Source organism: Mesoplodon densirostris, chromosome 6 (assembly GCF_025265405.1).
Source record: "Mesoplodon densirostris isolate mMesDen1 chromosome 6, mMesDen1 primary haplotype, whole genome shotgun sequence".
NCBI classification, from domain to species: Eukaryota; Metazoa; Chordata; class Mammalia; order Artiodactyla; family Ziphiidae; genus Mesoplodon; species Mesoplodon densirostris.
Window position 1 is genome coordinate 10,866,015 of NC_082666.1, and position 17,103 is coordinate 10,883,117.

At 42.8% G+C, this 17,103-nt stretch overlaps 1 protein-coding gene across 2 annotated transcripts in view; it reads left to right on the plus strand.

The window, feature by feature from the left end:
• Positions 1–17,103, plus strand: part of NR6A1 (nuclear receptor subfamily 6 group A member 1) — a 210,273-nt gene that overhangs the window by 185,504 nt on the left and 7,666 nt on the right. Inside the window, exons 5-7 of one of the 2 annotated variants that reach the window (XM_060100703.1) lie at positions 7,384–7,538; positions 8,899–9,126; positions 10,436–10,690. In XM_060100703.1, the coding sequence (XP_059956686.1) occupies positions 7,384–7,538; positions 8,899–9,126; positions 10,436–10,690 (638 nt within the window). The remainder of the gene's footprint in view (positions 1–7,383; positions 7,539–8,898; positions 9,127–10,435; positions 10,691–17,103) is intronic. The other variant, XM_060100704.1, reaches the window with a different exon arrangement.

Here is a 17,103-nt window from a genome sequence, read left to right on the forward strand (position 1 = left end):
ACCCTGAAAGCTCAGGCCTCCAGATGCTCCTGTAGCTGCTCACCTTGATCCTCTTATCTGCTGCTAGGGGGAGCCATCTTTACTTTCATTCCTGTAAAACTGCTTTAGAGCCTGGATATGAAAGTGCTTTGAAAATCTTAAATATATAAGATAATGGTTAAAGCTCCACTTGTGATGCCTCAACTCTTCCTAAGGATTTTTACAGAAGATGAATCCAATTCTGGTTCTAAAGCATCCAGAGGATTTTTTTTTTTTTTTTTTTTGGCCACGCCATGCGGCTTATGGGATCTTAGTTCCCTGACCAGGAATTGAACCCAGGCCCTCCGCAGTGAGAGCACAGAGTCCTAACCACTGGACCACCAGGGAATTTCCCAGAGGACTTTTTATGTCAGTCACTTAAGGTTGTAGTTACTTAGTCTGGCAGAAATCAGCAAGACTACTTTGCTGTTCAGTGTCACTAAAGATATTTCAGCAGAAAGTTCCTTGATTGCCTGTTTGTAAAGTAGGGAAGGTAATACCCATTCAGTCCCACAAACATTTACTCAGTATTACTTACTCTGTACCAGGCCCCCTGTACTGTAAATTCAGTGTAGTGGGAAAGACAGATACGTAAACGGACATCATAATACAGTGGGTGATAACAGAGGTTGCCCAGGGAGTACAGAAAGAAGGGGCTTCTTTTCTGTTTGGACCAGAGCCATGGTTGAGGACTGAAGACACTCAGGAAAGGCTTCCTGGAGAAGATAAAGTTTGAACTGAGTCTTCAAGGAAAAGGAAGAATTAGCTATGTTGAGAAGGGGTGGAAACCCAAACATCTTTTATTCCTGCTAGACAGAATAGACTGTAAAAGGAATCTTCAAGGAATGGCAAGGAGTTCATTCACTCAGGCTAGAGCACTGGGCACATGTTGTGAAGTGGCAGGAGATAAGGCAGATTCCTTGAGTTTGGAATCAGTTCTCTAAAAAGTGGCCTTCAACTAACTTTGATTATAGCTCCTTCAGTAAAGCCTTTGTGGGGCCAGCCTGCATCACTTGTTCTTACTTGGCCAGCAGAAGAACTTCATCATGATAGAGAATTGGATCTGCTTACAACCCATGAAGTGAATCCTTCAGTACCCTAGTGGGCAGGGACCATGATTCAGGAATTATGGGGGTAGACCAAGAGGCAACTACTAAAAGGTTTTAAGTAGAAAGAGGGATATGGTCACATTTACATTTTGGAAAGATCATTCTAGCAATGTAAATTGTTTATGAGGAGCTGGGTAAGGGTCAGTGAAACTGGTGGCAGAGAAAAAGCAGTTAAAAGGGTTTTACAGAAGTCCAGGCGAGAGATACAGACAGTGTGGTTTCAAGTAGGACAGTGATAGTGCAGATTGAAGAGAGGAAATAGATTCAAGAAATGTTTAATAGGTAAAATTGATAGGATTTATCCAATTGAATGTGAGGGAATGAGAGAAAGACAGGAATTCAGAGTTGGTTTGAGACATACACTGATGATGTATGGGAGGGCCTTCTGTCACATGAGCTTGGTACACATATGCACTCAGGTGTGGGGGTGTGTGCTGCATTCATTCTCTTTTTTAAATCAAACATTTTTATTCATTTATTCAAGTCATATGTGTCTCTTGCAAATTAATTTATTTCGGTCTCCATTCATAGCTGCTCTTTTTTTGTGTGGTAAAAAACATGTAACAGGAGATACACCTCCTTAACAAATTGTTAAGTGTACAGTACAGTAGTGTCAACTATATGCACATTCCGTACAGCAGATCTCTAGAACTTCTTAATCTTATCACTGAAACTTTATACCTGTTGAACAGCAACTCCTCATTTCGTCCTCCCCCAAGTCCCTGGCAACCACCATTCTACTTTCCGCTTCTAAGAGTTTGACAACTTTTGATACGTCATATAAGTGGGATCATGCAGGACTTGTCCTTCTGTGACTGCCTTATTTTGCTTAGCATAATGTCCTCAAGGTTCATCCATGTTGCAGCATATGACAGGATTCCTTCTTTTTTAAGGCTGAGTGATATTCCACTGTATGTATATAGCACGTTTTTTGTTTTTTGTTTGTTTTTGCTTTGTGTTTTTAATTTTTATTGGAGTATAGTTGACTTTATGATGTTGTGTTAGTTTCTGCTGTACAGCAAAGTGAATCAGTTATACATATACATATATCCACTCTTTTTTAGATTCTTTCCCCATATAGGTCATTACAGAATATTGAGTAGAGTTCCCAGTGCTGTACAGTAGGTCCTTTTTAGTTATCTATTTTATATATAGTAGTATCTATATCTCAATCCTAATCTCCCAGTTTATCCCCCCCCATTCCCCCTGGTTACCATAAGTTTGTTTTCTACATCTGTGACTTTATTTCTATTTTGTAAATAAGTTCATTTGTACCATTTTTTAAGATTCTACATATAAGTGATATCTTATGATATTTTCTTTGACTTACTTCACTCAGTGTGACAATCCCTAGGTCCATCCATGTTGCTGCAAATGGCATTATTTCATTCCTTTTTTATGGCTGAGTAATATTCCATGAGTAGTATGTACCACACCTTCTTTATCCATTCCTGTGTTGATGGACATTTAGGTTGCTTCCATTTCCTGGCTGTTGTAAATAGAATATAGCACATTTTGTTTATCTATTCATCCATTGATGGACATTTAGGTTGCTTCTACCTCTTGGCTAAAGTGAACATGGCCTTGGCTGCAGTGAACATGAGAGTGCAGATATCTCTTCAAGATCCTGATTTCAACTCTTTTGGATAAATACCGAGTGGGATTACTGCGTCATATGATAATTCTGTTTTTAAGTTTTTGAGAAACCTCCATATTGTTTTCCATAGTCGCCACACCATTTTGTTGATATATTCTCACCCAAGTGCACAGGGTTCCAGTTTTCCCCATCCTCTCCAGCACTTCTTATTTTCTGGAGTTTTTTTTCTGCTTGCTTGCTTGCTTGCTTGCTTGCTTGTTTGATACTGGCTATCCTAATAGGCATGAGGTGATTTCTCATTATGGCTTTGATTTCCATTTCCCTGATGATTAGTGACGTTGAACATCTTTTCATATGCCTGTTGGGTATTTGTATGTCTTCTTTGGAGAAATGTCTATTCAGGTATTTGCTACTTTTTTAAAAAAATTATTTATTTATTTTTGGCTGTGTTGGGTTTTTGTTGCTGCACGTGGGCTTTCTCTCGTTGCGGCGAGCGGGGCCTAGTCTTCATTGTGGTGCGCAGGCTCCTCCTCATTGCGGTGGCTTCTCTTGTAGCAGAGCACGGGCTCTAAGCGGGCGGACTTCAGTAGTTGTGGCACGTGGGCTCCGTAGTTGTGGCTTGCAGACTCTAGAGCGCAGTCTCAGTAGTTGTGGCACATGGGCTTAGTTGCTCCGCAGCATGTGGGATCTTCCTGGACCAGGGCTCGAACCTGTGTCCCCTGCATTGGCAGGCAGATTCTTAACCACTGCGCCACCAGGGAAGTCCCTAGTATTTGCTTTTTTAATCAGGCTGATTAATTAGTTAATTGACTATTGAGTTGTAGGAATTCCTTATATATTTTGAATATTAACCCTTTATCAGGTATATAGTTTGCAAAACTTTTCTGGAAGTCACCTGTTCGCTTTGTCAATTGTTTCCTTTGCTTTGCAGAAGTCTTTTAGTTTGATGTAATCCTATGTATCTATTTTTGCTTTGATGTCATATTCAAGAAGTCATTGACAAATTAGGGGTATGGGATTAACAGATACAAAGTACTATATATAAAATAGATAAGCAACAGGATAATATTGTATAGCACAGGGAATTATACCCATTATCTTGTAATAACCTGTAATGGAATAGAATCTGTAAAAATACTGAATCACTATGCTGTACACCTGAAACTAACACAATATTGTAAATCAACTATGCTTCAATTAAAAAAAGAAAAAGAAATCATTGCCAAGGCCAATGTCAAGAAGCTTTTTCTCTATGTTTTCTTTTAGGAGTTGTACTGTTTTGGGTCTTATGTTTAAGTCTTTAATCCACTGAGTTGCTTTTTGCATATGGCATAAGGTAAAACTCTAATTTTATGCTTTTGCATATGGATATCTGATTTTCCCAACACCACTTGTTGAAGATACTTTCCTTTTCCCATTGTGTAGTCTTGGCATCTTTGTCAAAGACCTTTTGACCATATGTCTGGGTTTATTTGGGGGGCTCTGTATGTCTGTCCTTGTGCCAGTACGTTACTGTTTTGATTACTTTAGCTTTGTAATATGTTTTGAAATCAGGAAGTGCAAGGCCTCTAGTTTTGTTGTTCTTTCTCAGGATTGTTTTGGCTATTTGGAGTTCTTTGTAGTTTCATATGAATTTTAGGATTGTTTTTTTCAGCAAAAAAATGCCATTGGAATTTTGATAAGGATTACATTGAATCTATAGAACACTTTGGATAGTATGGACTTGTATGGACTTTTTAACAATATTAAGTCTTTTAATCTATGAACACAGGATGTCTTTCCATTTATGTATGTCTTTAATTTCTTTCAGCAGTGTACAAGCCTTTCACCTCCTTAGTTAAGTTTTTTCCTAAGTATTCTTTTTTTTAATTCTTTTTGATACTATTGTAAATGAGATTGTTTTCTTAATTTTCTCTTCAGATAATTCATTATTAGTATATAAAAATGCAACTGATTTTCTATGTTGACTTTGTATCCTGCAGCTTTGCTGAATTCTTATATTAGTTCTAATAGTTTTTTGGTGACATCTTTAAGTTATCTACATATAAGATCATATGTCTTCTGTGAACAGAGATAGTTTTACTTCTTCCTTTTTGATTTAGATGCCTTTTGTTTCTTTTTCTTGCCTATTGCTCTGGCGAGGACTTCTAGTACTATCTTGAATAGATGTGGTAAGAGTGGGCATCCTTGTCTTGATCCTGATCTTAGAAGAAAAGCTTTCCGTTTTTCACCACTGAGTATGATGTTAGCTATGGGCTTTTAATATATGGCCTTATTTATGTTTATTCTTTTTATATTTAGATATAATAAAAAGTTTATCCATTGGGAAGAATTCTTAAGCATTTCCTCAATGAAAAACCTTCCTCACTATTACCTAATGTTTTTTGAGTACCCTCTGTGGCTCTCTCACCATGCCAAGGGATCCTCAGTCATTTACATCTCCAGACTCTATGTTCTCTCCAGAATTGAGGAGGCTGATGCTCAGAAAAACCTATTTCATCTGTCATTGCTTTTGGGGTTTTGATACTGGGCATATAATTTTCCTTTTAGTGTTTCACTGTTTCCAGGTGGTGTGTTAGGAAGAGAGAGCTGTTATCTCCAAGTTCTTAACTGTGTTTAATTGTAATTAAAAATAAGAAGTGATAGAATTTCCATTTATTGAGCACCTGTTGTGCACCTGCACTTAATAACTTTATCTTAGATTAACTTCCCAAGTCTATCTGACTCAAACCTGTATGCTTCTTTGCTCCAGCACCCAGTGAGGGAATCATGAGCTATGAGGGAAGTGGTATTATCTCCATTTTACCAATGAGGGAGCTAAGGCTCAGAGAACTTGAGTGACTTGCCCAACAGTAAGTACCCAGCTAGGAAATGACAGATGAGATTTACACCCAGATTCAAGCACTCCCAACAAGTTCCGTCCCCTGTTCAATGCATTAATGATTGCTTAGTGTCCCATGAGACCCTCAGGGAGAGACAAGTACAGTCCAACTTTGACTTCCAGCTGGAATAAGCTTGATTTTACCATAACTGGCCCTTTTTACCAAGCTCAAGTACTTTCATGACCTCGACATTCTGGTTTTGCTCTCACCACCATCACTGAGGCTGCACATTCAGGGCCTCAGTAGATGGCTTGTAATTTGATGGCACCATTTGTCTTCATGTGTCTTATAAAATGTAAACAATGATTTCAGTGTTCTAAGGACCTCTAAGAGAAAATATTTGGGGTTTCTTTTGCTACATGTGACTGAATTAAAAAAGACAAACCCTCTAACTCAATATGCAACCCAAACTATTTAAAACCAATCACTCAACTTGAGCACCAGTTAAACATTTCTTGTTTTCCCTCAAAGTCCTCTGTGTTGGCTAACTTCCAGTTCTAAATGCCTATTTATATCTATGATTGGAGCAGCTCAAGGTTCCCTCACAGGCAAAGAAGTATGTAGGTTTGTGTCAGACAGACTTGGGAGAAAATGTCCTCCCAGGCTTTCCATAGGAACAAGAAACAAAAATTCATCTGGCTCTTTTTCCTTAGCACTCACTCTCATTCTGTGTGCTGACTTTAGGCAGCTTGGCCTCAATTCTGGATTAAACACTTTAGAGAAGAAGTGTGTGTCCACTCCCTGTATGGCATAGTAGCTAGGGCACTGGACTGAATACTTGGCTACTTTGGCCTCTTCCTCAAACTCCTGCTCAGACATGAGCAAGTCAATTTGCTTGTCTGAGCTACAGTTTCTTCTTTTATTCAGTAGGCTTAGAAATGTCTTTCTTACTAAGAAATCTCATGTGAAGGTATATAGTCAGTACTTAGTAAGTGAACATTTATTCATTTATCCAACATGCATTTATTTGAGTACTGCTTTTTTCTAGATCCTGTCATAGCCTAAGTTCTTACTTAAGGATATTTTTATGATACATTACCATAAGTGCTATAAAAATAACAGTGATAATCAAGATATCATTGTCAGCCTTCCATAATAGTTGTTATGTGCTAGGCCCTTTCCTAAACATGTGATAATATATTAACTAATTTAATCCTCAAAACAGTCCTATGTGATAGATACTATTATTCTCTCCACTCTACAGGTGAAGGAACTTAGGTTTAAATAGTTGTATGACTTTCCCAAGATTGTACAACTAGAAAGTGGCAGAACCTGGATTAGAACAAAGGTGATTTGACTGTAAACTTCAAACTCTTAACCGTTATGCTATTCTGCCTCTCTCAGAATACACAGAATTATGAGTGGATAGAAAAAGGACCTAAAATTCTGTCTGCGCTTAGTAATAGAAGGATTCAAAAAGAAGGTGACATTTGAGTTGGGTCTTAAATGGCAAGTAGGAGTTTGTTATTGAAGAGTGATGTTTCAGCGGCAGGAAAGAATAGACTAAGGACAAAGAGGAGTGTTGAGGAACCTAGAGGCTTTGTGGCTGGGAGGAGGGTAAATGGACAAAAGGAATGCCATGGTGAGCCATAGTGCTGGCAGGCAGGCAACCAAGCTGTCCTAAGATTAGTGAGAGAGAGACCTGGAGTATGTGGGTGGAGGGGAGGGAATTTGACTTTCTCTCTAGAGAGTTCTAAGAATCCCCATGAAGTTTAAATAAGTTCTCGGTCCTAAAGAAGGAACACCCAGTCTAACATATATCAATTCCTTGTCAAAGATATCAGAGGAAGAGATCGAAAGGATTATGTCTGGGCAGGAATTTGAGGAAGAGGCCAGTCACTGGAGCAACCATGGTGACAGCGACCACAGTTCCCCTGGGAACAGGGCTTCAGAGAGCAACCAGCCCTCACCAGGCTCCACATTGTCCTCCAGGTGAGCTTCAGGGCAAACCCAACATCATCTAGAGATCACCCAAAGAATGGACCCACAAGCAACCTCTGAGCTGGGCTGGGTATTCCTGCCAGTCTGTCTCAGCCATTGTACTCTTGCTTCCTCAGTCTTCTGGGGTTGGGGTGACGATGATGCAAAGCAGCATTTTACAGCCCATTTTTTAGCTAAAGACCTTGAAAATGTCAGCAGTCTCTTCTGCAGATTGATAAAGTGCTATAGCCACTATCCGTGCCCATACATTCTTCACCTAACACAATAACATTTTAATTGTAGCTCTTTGCTCTCACTTACTTTATCATTTAAAAAAAAAACCACATTGACAATATCGAATTAAGTTATCATTTCTCTGCCTCAGCAAGAGTGAAGATTTTCACATTATAAATTTTAGGAAACAGTGAAAACTTTTCAAGTTAGTCAGATTTGCTGGTGTCATGAAATACCAGTTTGAAGACTCTTGGTTCTAGAATGATATCTTAAGTTAGTTGTTAGGTGTGAAATATAGCCATCAGCTACCAAGGAAGATTTTCTTTCTCCAGAAATCTTTATTTTAGGACAGGGGTTGAGAAACATTTTTTATAAAGGCCAGATAGTAAATATTTTAGGCTTTGCAGTCCACACAGTCTAGGTCTCAACTACTCAGTTCTGCCATTGTAGTGCGAAAGCAGCCAGAGACAATACGTAAATGAATGAGTGTGGCTGTGTTCTAATAAAACTTCATTTACCAAAACAGGCCATGGGCCATAGTTTGCCAGCCCCTGTTACCGGAGGGGTCATCTAGGTAAAACTAGTTGACTGTTAGATTTCTCCAAGAAAGGTGGGGAAGATAAGAATATTCCTTTCTCTTGATATTTCATTATAACTTTTATTCATTCGTTTGTTCCTTAGTTTGTTCCTTCCTTTGAATGTTTAGGGAGTTGTTGCCACATGCCAGGTTCTTTGCTAGGTGCTGGATTTGTCTTGTGGCCTGGCAAGGCACTTAGCCTGTTTCTGACTTAGTTGTCCTAGCAGTATAAAATATAAACACTCACCTTTGTCATCATAGTCTATGAATATTCTATGAAACTTTCCAAATGTGGCACCTGTACAGAGAGGTCATTTAACCAGTGTTTTTCAGTACAGCTCTGCCAAGTTCTGGGTGTCCAAAGGTGAGCCACACATATGCACATTTGCACAGAGACCCCATCTAGTAGGGGAGACATGCATGTAACCATTGATTATGTCCTTAGCTTAATGAAGACAGAGTGCATGGCCAGAGAACACCTGAGCCACCTCCTAGCTCACTTCCTTTGAGTAGGCAGTAGAGCTGCGATGTTTCTGCTTGACATGAGACTTTTCTTTCCAGTAGGTCTGTGGAACTAAATGGATTCATGGCATTCAGGGATCAATACATGGGGATGTCTGTGCCTCCACACTATCAATATATACCGCACCTTTTTAGCTATTCTGCCCACTCTCCACTTCTGCCCCCACAAGCTCGCAGCCTGGATCCCCAGTCATATAGTCTGATTCATCAGCTGGTGTCAGCCGAGGACCTGGAGCCATTGGGCACGCCCATGTTGATTGAAGATGGGTGAGTGAGCCTTGGTCTATTTAGCCCTGTAGCTTCAAAGTGGTCCCTACCCCACACTCATCTTCATCCCTGGCTGCTGTACCCTGGCTTTGGAATGAGTTTGGGGATAATGAGCAATGACTCGAGCATCAGAGGACAAATCTTTGCTTATCGTTGAAGTTAGTGGTCCCTCATTTTTCTCTTGAGCATCTTTTCTCATAGAGTGGGGGCTATTTATCAATCCCTATGGAGTTGGGATTAAAGGGCTTTTGTTTCTGGTTGGGCCGAGGTACGCCAGACTCTGGAATGGGTCTGAGTGCTTCTGTGCCAGAGATGAGCTATAATTCTGGGAATAATCATACATTAAGTTTAAGCTTCTTAACAGGGCACTCAAGGCACTAACTGGTTGTGGCCTGTCTGTATCCCTAGTCAACATACTCATCAGTAGCCTAGTGCCGTGTGCTCTGTGTGCAGGCCTGAGTGGGTGGAAGGAATACTCTTTCAATCCTGTCAGCTCTGCCTGAGTAGATAATAGTTCAGCCCACCCATTGCTGTACTGTTACTCATTTAGCCTGGAGCATAGGCTGTTTGAGTGTTATTAAGCTTAGACTGCCCCCTCTGCTCCAAAAGGTATCCTGAGATTTCTTAAGCTAGTTTCCAGTTTCAGAAGAGGAAATTCAGATGTCTGCCTACAAGAAGGCCACCACTAAAACCTTTATAAATCTCATGTGGGGGTGTGGGGAAGAGTCATGACAGGGGCCTTGAGGGAAAGAAAACTGGGACCCTGTCTCCTCCAGCCCAGAGATGAGAAATGCCCTGCTCCTTCCATCCCGCGGTAGCTTAGTTTCCTGAACTCGCACCACCAGGGGGTGCAATGAGAGCAAGAAAAGCTTCTGAACCTGTTCTATTCTCTTTCAGCCATCTCGCCCCGAGGCTCATTTTTGTGCCAATCCCTGTATTGAGTAGGCACCAGATTCACCCTAATGGAGCTCTCATTTCCAAAACTGGTGCAAAAGTGACTGGGAATTTTCTTCTAACACATGGAGCATTAAAAGTCATACTCCCTGATAATTGCACAAATTTCTAAGCCTCCTTTCCCCTTTGCAACCTTTTCTTATCAAATCTGCTCCTCCAGCCCTGAGCTTACTGCTGGCCCCAGTCCTGTCCCTTTATCATGAAACTGAATTGAATGGAGCTGGAGATCCTTGGTCAAGGGCAAGGAGCCCACTGCCAGAGACCCTTTGTGCCCTTAGGAGTACTCTCTCCCTTTGCCCCCATTCCCACCATTCTGGCCACTAGAAGTAACTTTCTCCTGTTCCTACCCCCCCAGATATGCTGTGACTCAAGCAGAGCTATTTGCCCTGCTTTGCCGCCTGGCTGACGAGCTGCTTTTTAGGCAGATTGCCTGGATCAAGAAACTGCCTTTCTTCTGCGAGCTCTCAATCAAGGATTACACGTGCCTCCTGAGCTCTACGTGGCAGGAATTAATCCTGCTGTCCTCCCTCACTGTTTACAGCAAGCAGATCTTCGGGGAGCTGGCTGATGTCACTGCCAAGTACTCACCCTCTGATGAAGAACTACATAGGTGAGAGCTGCTGGCTGGGGAGAAAGTCTCAGGCAACCAAACCATTGTCATCTCTGCAAGGCAGGGCTGCCTGACACTCCAAAGGATGGGCATTAAAGCCACACGTGGCTGGACTTGAATCTTCACTCTGCTGCTGACTAGCTTTGTAACTTTGGTCAAGTCTCTGATCCTCAGGTTCTGAATTTATAAAGTGGGGTAATGACAGTACCTCCCCAACAAGGTAGTTGTGAGGAATAAATGATAATGTGCAGCAAAGCTTAGCAAGTATTAAGCTGTTATTTTGGTCACATTTGGACTACTGAGATAAGAGAATGTATCTGGAAAGAACATTTCCTACAAGGTGAGGGGCTCTGAGCTATAGTTTACAATCCGAGAAAAAGACTCAGGAGTTATTGTGGTACCTACTGTGTGCCAAGCACTGGGCTTGGTATTTTACATTATTATCTTTCTTTGTCACAGTTTCCAGCACTGTAGGTGTTGTTATGCCCATTTTATAGATGAGAAAACTGAAGTTCAGAGGGGCCTACCCTTGAGGGTTTTGGATTTGAACCCAGAGCCTGGATTTGAACCTGTGCCTGCCCAACTGAAAGTCTAGGCTCTTTCACTGTATCTCAGATGCAGTGAGAAAGTCCTTTCAATAGTTCACCTTTATTAGACAGTTTAAAATAATGGAAGTCATGGGATTCCAGAGCACCAAGAGAGAAGGAAGAAAAGGTTCCTCCATCGAAGAAACCTGGAGAAGGTAGAGTACCAGCCCCCAAACTTCTCTACACAGGACTGAGGTCCATCTCCCTCTGCCACTTAATCACCATGGCATAAAGATAAGTTGAGACTTAGGCTGGGAGCGAAGCTCTAACACCTTCAAGGGCCCTTTGCACAGCTGAGGGAGGGAGGAGTCTGGATACTTTCTCCCCCTGGTTTTCTAATATTTCCTTATTAATGATGCTTACAGGCTTGATGGTAATCTATAAATGACAGAGTTTTTAACCCAGATGACATTTTGTCCTTAAACAGAGCTATCTGATTTTGCAGATAACCTAACCCCTTGTCTTGAGCCTCTAATTCATTGTTTCCATCAAATTCCTGTCTCCTGCTCTGTATCTCTGGGCTGACTGAGTGTTTGGATAGCAGTCAGCCTGCTCTAATATTGTCAGGGTTTGCAGAGCTGGCCCAGTGAGCCCGGCCTCCCTATTTGCCTGGAATCCACCAGTGCAGCCTGAGGCTGCCTACAAAGTAAGCCTGTGGGCTCCCCTCTCTATAGAATGGTGAGTTCCCCCATGCCCTCTGCAGGTAGGCAAGGATCACTGACCATGCAGGGTTCTCCGTGGCTTTAAGCTTCATGAAAGACACCCCATCCCACTGTTTCCAATCCCTTGAGCCCCAAGAGCAAGGCAGGGACCAGTAGCAGCTGAACTAGTGAGGGAATTTTTATTTTCTAGGAAGGGTCCTTACCAAGGAGAACTAGAGCTGCACTATCAAGTATAGTAGCTGCTAGCCTCAGGTGGCTATTTAAGTTACTTAAAATTAAAAATTTAGTTCCTCATTTACAGTAGCCACATTTCAAGTGCTCAGGAGCCACATGTGGCTAGTGGCTACTGTATTGGACAGTTGCAGATATATATATATATATATATATTTCCATCGTCACAGAAAGTTGTATTGAACAGTGCTAACTCTGGAGCACATGTTGCAGCTGAGCTTGCAAGTGGGTTCTGAGGATAAGAAGTAGATTCGTTGTTAGGACGCTCACTCCACTGTGGAATCCTTCAATGGAAAAATACAAGTTAAACTTCAGCATGTTAGTTCAACATGCCCATTTATTGAGCACCTGTTGTGTGTGCCTGGAGGAGGGGTGTTGGGATAACAGATAATACAGACATGGTTTCTGAGATGAGAGCCCATATTCTTGGTTTAGGGGATTGGGGGGCAAATAGAAGCAGATAGAATCTACAGTTCAGGGTGATATTAGTGGGGATTGAGGGGCATATGAGGGACTGTGGAAGCATAGACTAAGGAGTGAGTACCTCTACTTGCGTAATCAGGGAATGGTTGCCAAAGAGGAAAAGACATTTGAGCTGCATCTTGAAGTGGCATTTTTCTAGGTAGATTGTAGAGAATAAGAGGCAGGCAGGAGAATAACACAGAGTCCTAGAAGTTAGAGATTCTGGGTGGTTGATTTGTGCAGATAACCAAAAAGCAATCCTGTGGATTAGGGTATAGAGAGAATATATCTGAGAGGCAGAGAAATGAGGGGAGAAATGACAGGAGAGAAAGGTACAGGAAAGACGAGTCATGAAGGTGCTCAAATGCTAATCTAAAAAACTCGGATTTTATTGTGTGAATAGTATTAAGTTGTGGGACGTTTTTATGTAGAGCAGTTACGTGTCAGGTTGCATTTTGGAAAGATCCCCGTGGCTATAAAGTTCAGGATGGATTGCATAGACAAGGCTAGAAGACAGTGGCTGTGTAGGAAGCTGTTCCATAGCCCAGGTAAAAATAAACAAGTCCTGGACAAGGCAGCAGTGACCATGGGAATAGAGAGGGCAGCACAGAGTTAAGAGATGACAGGGAGGTAAAGTCGGTGGGACCTCAGTGAGTGGAAAAGTTGGGGATACTGCCAGGCAGGTGGGCACCAGTTCTCTTAGCCAAGATAATGGAGCCTGGGAAGAACAGGTTGAGAGATGAGCTGCTCTGAGTTTGACTTGGGGTCTCTTGAGTCTGAGATGCATGTGGAACTGCTCAGGAGGCCAGAGGAAAATGGAAGTACGAGAACCTTTGGAATCAGGTTCATCACTGTAAGGCAGTCCCCAGACTGTGGAGAGCGTGGAGTCTGTAATAGGCCACAGCTCTTCCCTACCTTGCCTACTCTGGCGTTACTCCCACTCCCACAAAATGCCTTTACTTTTTCACAACTGTTGAGTGCAAGCGAGTTCCTGCTGTCATGAAAGACTTTTCTCAGATGATACATGACCACCTCCTTTTCTCTTCTCAAATATTGAATCAAATTTATGGTGCCCATTTTCCTTAATCAGGCTGTTATCAGACAGTAAGCTGGGTGAATTTGATTTAAAGCAGATTGTAGCACCAGCCGGTGACTGCTCCTGGCCCTAATCAAGACTCCTTCACTCTTAGGAGAAGATGCCTTGCACTAGATGGGCTTTAATGGGCACTTCTATCTCATGAACACTAGCTCCATTTCTGCCAGATCTCTGGAAAGTTGCCTCACAGCTTCCCTGCTAAAAGACCCTAGCTGTAAGGTTCAGGAAACACAGTCTTTTCTTTTTGCTGTGATAACACGAGTGATGCTGCTGCTGCTGTTAATAATGATAATAGCTAACAATTATAGACTGTTTATTGTGCCAAATTCCATCTTAAGTGCTTTGCAAATATTTGTTTAGTCCTCACCACTTCCCTAAGAGACTGTACTAATATTAACCCTGTTCCACACATGAGGAAGGAGCATGAGGTTCAGAGAGATGAAAACTCAAGGCTCTAAGGCTAAAAGAGATGGAGTTGAGATTATCATCTAGATCTGTTGTGCTCTAAAGCCCAGATTCTTTACCATTACTAAATTTTTCAGCCTTCTCAAAAGTTTGACTTTCTGGAATGTGTCCTGGAGCTGCAGTCTTACTTTTCACCTTGGAGTCTGTATGTGGGTGCTGAGATGGCAGTTCCTCTAAGGTTGTGGCTGATGACTGCTTCTGGGAGTAGGTGCATTTAGATGAGTGAAAAAGAGACAACTGGGCCTTTCAGCCCCCTTAATGGGACATAACTTACACAGTGTCAGCTTCAATTGCTGACTGAATGGTCCAGTGGTTTGGGGGATCCTGGCAGGAATGTTTTCCTTGTCCTAACATGCTTGTGTAATGGTAACCTAGAAGAAGAATGGGTGTGTTTGTCCAACTTTCAGGCTTTGAATGTTGATAATTTGTAGACAGGGAATACAGGGGCGTTAGAACTGTGCAGTGGGCAGATGTGGAGGAGGCACGGCTGCAGGAGAAAGCAGGCCCATGGAACAGAGAACAATTTGTTTTATCAAGGGGCGGGATGCGGGGTGTGGAGGAAATCTTTGCAGTCAGGCTCTGGAGACTGAGTGGGGGCTGCTGGGCTGACTGCCAGGGGTCCATGCTGGTTGCCTATCCTAGGAAGCTTGGGAAAGAGGGTATGTGCTCTCCCCAAGAGAGAGGGCAGATCTGGGTCATATACTCAGGCCAGGCATGTGGGAGTTCCTTTGTGTCCCTCAGGTCAAGACTCAACTGGGAATAGGTTTAGCATTGCTGTCTAGGGGTCTGGCTGGTAGCCACACACCTGCAGGTTCTGCAGAGCCAGAGTGAGCACTTGCGGCAAGAGGTTACTGATGAGGGGAGAGAGTGTTATCTTTACTTGCTATACTGCTCGGCCACCAGACAGACGCTGACACTGCTGCATCCTCCTTTTTTATGCCCGGCCCCATCCCATCTCTTCCCCACCCCTCCAAACAGATACTGATGGGCATTTTCAGTAAAGACCTTTTCCCTCTCAAGAACAGAAGTAGCTGACAAAGTACTGTGATGAGGAGTGATCTTCACTCACAGGCACACTGCTTCTGCAGGTCTCAGCGTCATGGAGGCAGCGGAGGGGCAGTTCTATGCACTGCAGTGAGTCCAACGCCCACTCTGGGTTGGGCCCTGAGCTGAGTTGCTCTGGGAACACAGACCTCCCGAGGTATCCCCTGTGGTAGCATGTGGTAGCCTTTCCCTGTTGCCAGTTAAGAACAAGACAGGGAATGGACAGTGTGGTGCCGAGAAAGCAACAGACTTGGAATGAGAAAACTTGGGTTTGAACCTTGTCCCCACCACCACTAATTTGTTTTATTCACTTAGAACTTTGGAGAAGGCATCTCTTCTGCTTCCTCTTCCCTAACATGAAGGTGATATTACTTTTCTCACAGATTATCAGGAGGGCAAAATGTAAGAATGCAATAAGGGCGCAGTAAATAATCTCTCTGAGCCTTTGTTTCCACAAGTGAACAAAGAGGATTATAATATCCTTTTTTGTGGATTTATTGGAAGTATCCAATGAAATGATGTATGTAAAATATTTAACAAAGGGCCTGGCAAGTAGCAAACACTCAACAAATGGTAGAATAATAGATACGGTTATTATAGTGGTTATTAAATATAAGTGTGTCTATCAGCCAATCTGAGAACGTATTAATAAAGTTGTAAAAGCCATTGGGCCAGGAGCAGAGAGAAACATGGTAGTTCAAATTAGCAAACTGGGACCCAGGGGGTCAGGGCTCCGGACTGCAGGTAGCTGCTGCTGTGGCTCCCCCTGGTGCTTGAGAAGTGCAGGTGCCTCTGGCCCCAACAGGAGCCAGGCTTTCCCCAGGGAAGAGAAAATGTCCTGCCTGGCCAGGAACCCAAGCCCTTGCGAAGCCTTCAGAGTCAACACAGAAAGCAATAGGACCCAGACAGCAGTAGTACATTCTCAGGAGTTCTGGACCCTACCCAGATAGGGGCTTCTTGCCTAGCATGGGGCTGTAGTACCCCGATCTGAACAAGTCACCAGGAAGCAACTCTGAGGCTAAGCATCTCTCTGTGACTCAGCTGCGTCAGAGGCCTGTCTGGAACACCTAGAAGAGTGGATGCTGGGCCTGACCCCAGCTTTTATAAACTATTTCCCCACTAAGCCTTTGCCTCCTTGGTTTGGGAGTATCTCCATTTCTGGTATAAGATATTCCCCACTATGACCCAGAGTATTAATCCCCCAGCCTAGGGCTCATTTGCCTAAAACTTGGTATTTTCCCAAGGAATTAACTCCTAATCCAAAGAAAGCAGCATGGGGGCTTCCCTGGTGGCACAGTGGTTAAGAATCCACCTGCCAATGCAGGGGACATGGGTTCGAGCCCTGGTCCAGGAAGATCCCACATGCCGCGGAGCAACTAAGCCCGTGTGCCACAACTACTGAGCCTGCGCTCTAGAGCCCACGAGCCACAACTACTGAGCTCGTGTGCCACAACTACTGAAGACCACGCTCCTAGAGCCTGGGCTCCGCAACAAGAGAAGCCACCGCAATGAGAAGCCTGTGCACTGCAACTAGAGAAAGCCCACGTGCAGCAACGAAGACCCAAGGCAGCCAAAAATAAAATTAAAAAAAAAAAAAAAAACACTCCTGAAAGAAAAAACATTAAAAAAAAAAAGCAGCATGGTCAGCATTGAGTCTTCTCTGCTAATGGATGCCACCTCAGATATTGAGAAAATCAAGGCCTTAGGGAGTTAGCCCAGGTTCAAGGTTCTAGCTCTGCTACCAACTAGCTGTGTGCTTGCAGACCAGTCCCTTCTATTCTTTGAACTTCAGTTTCTCATCTGTACAATGGTGATTATAATCTCACCTAGCACATAGGGCTGAGAAAACTAAATGAGATAATGCAC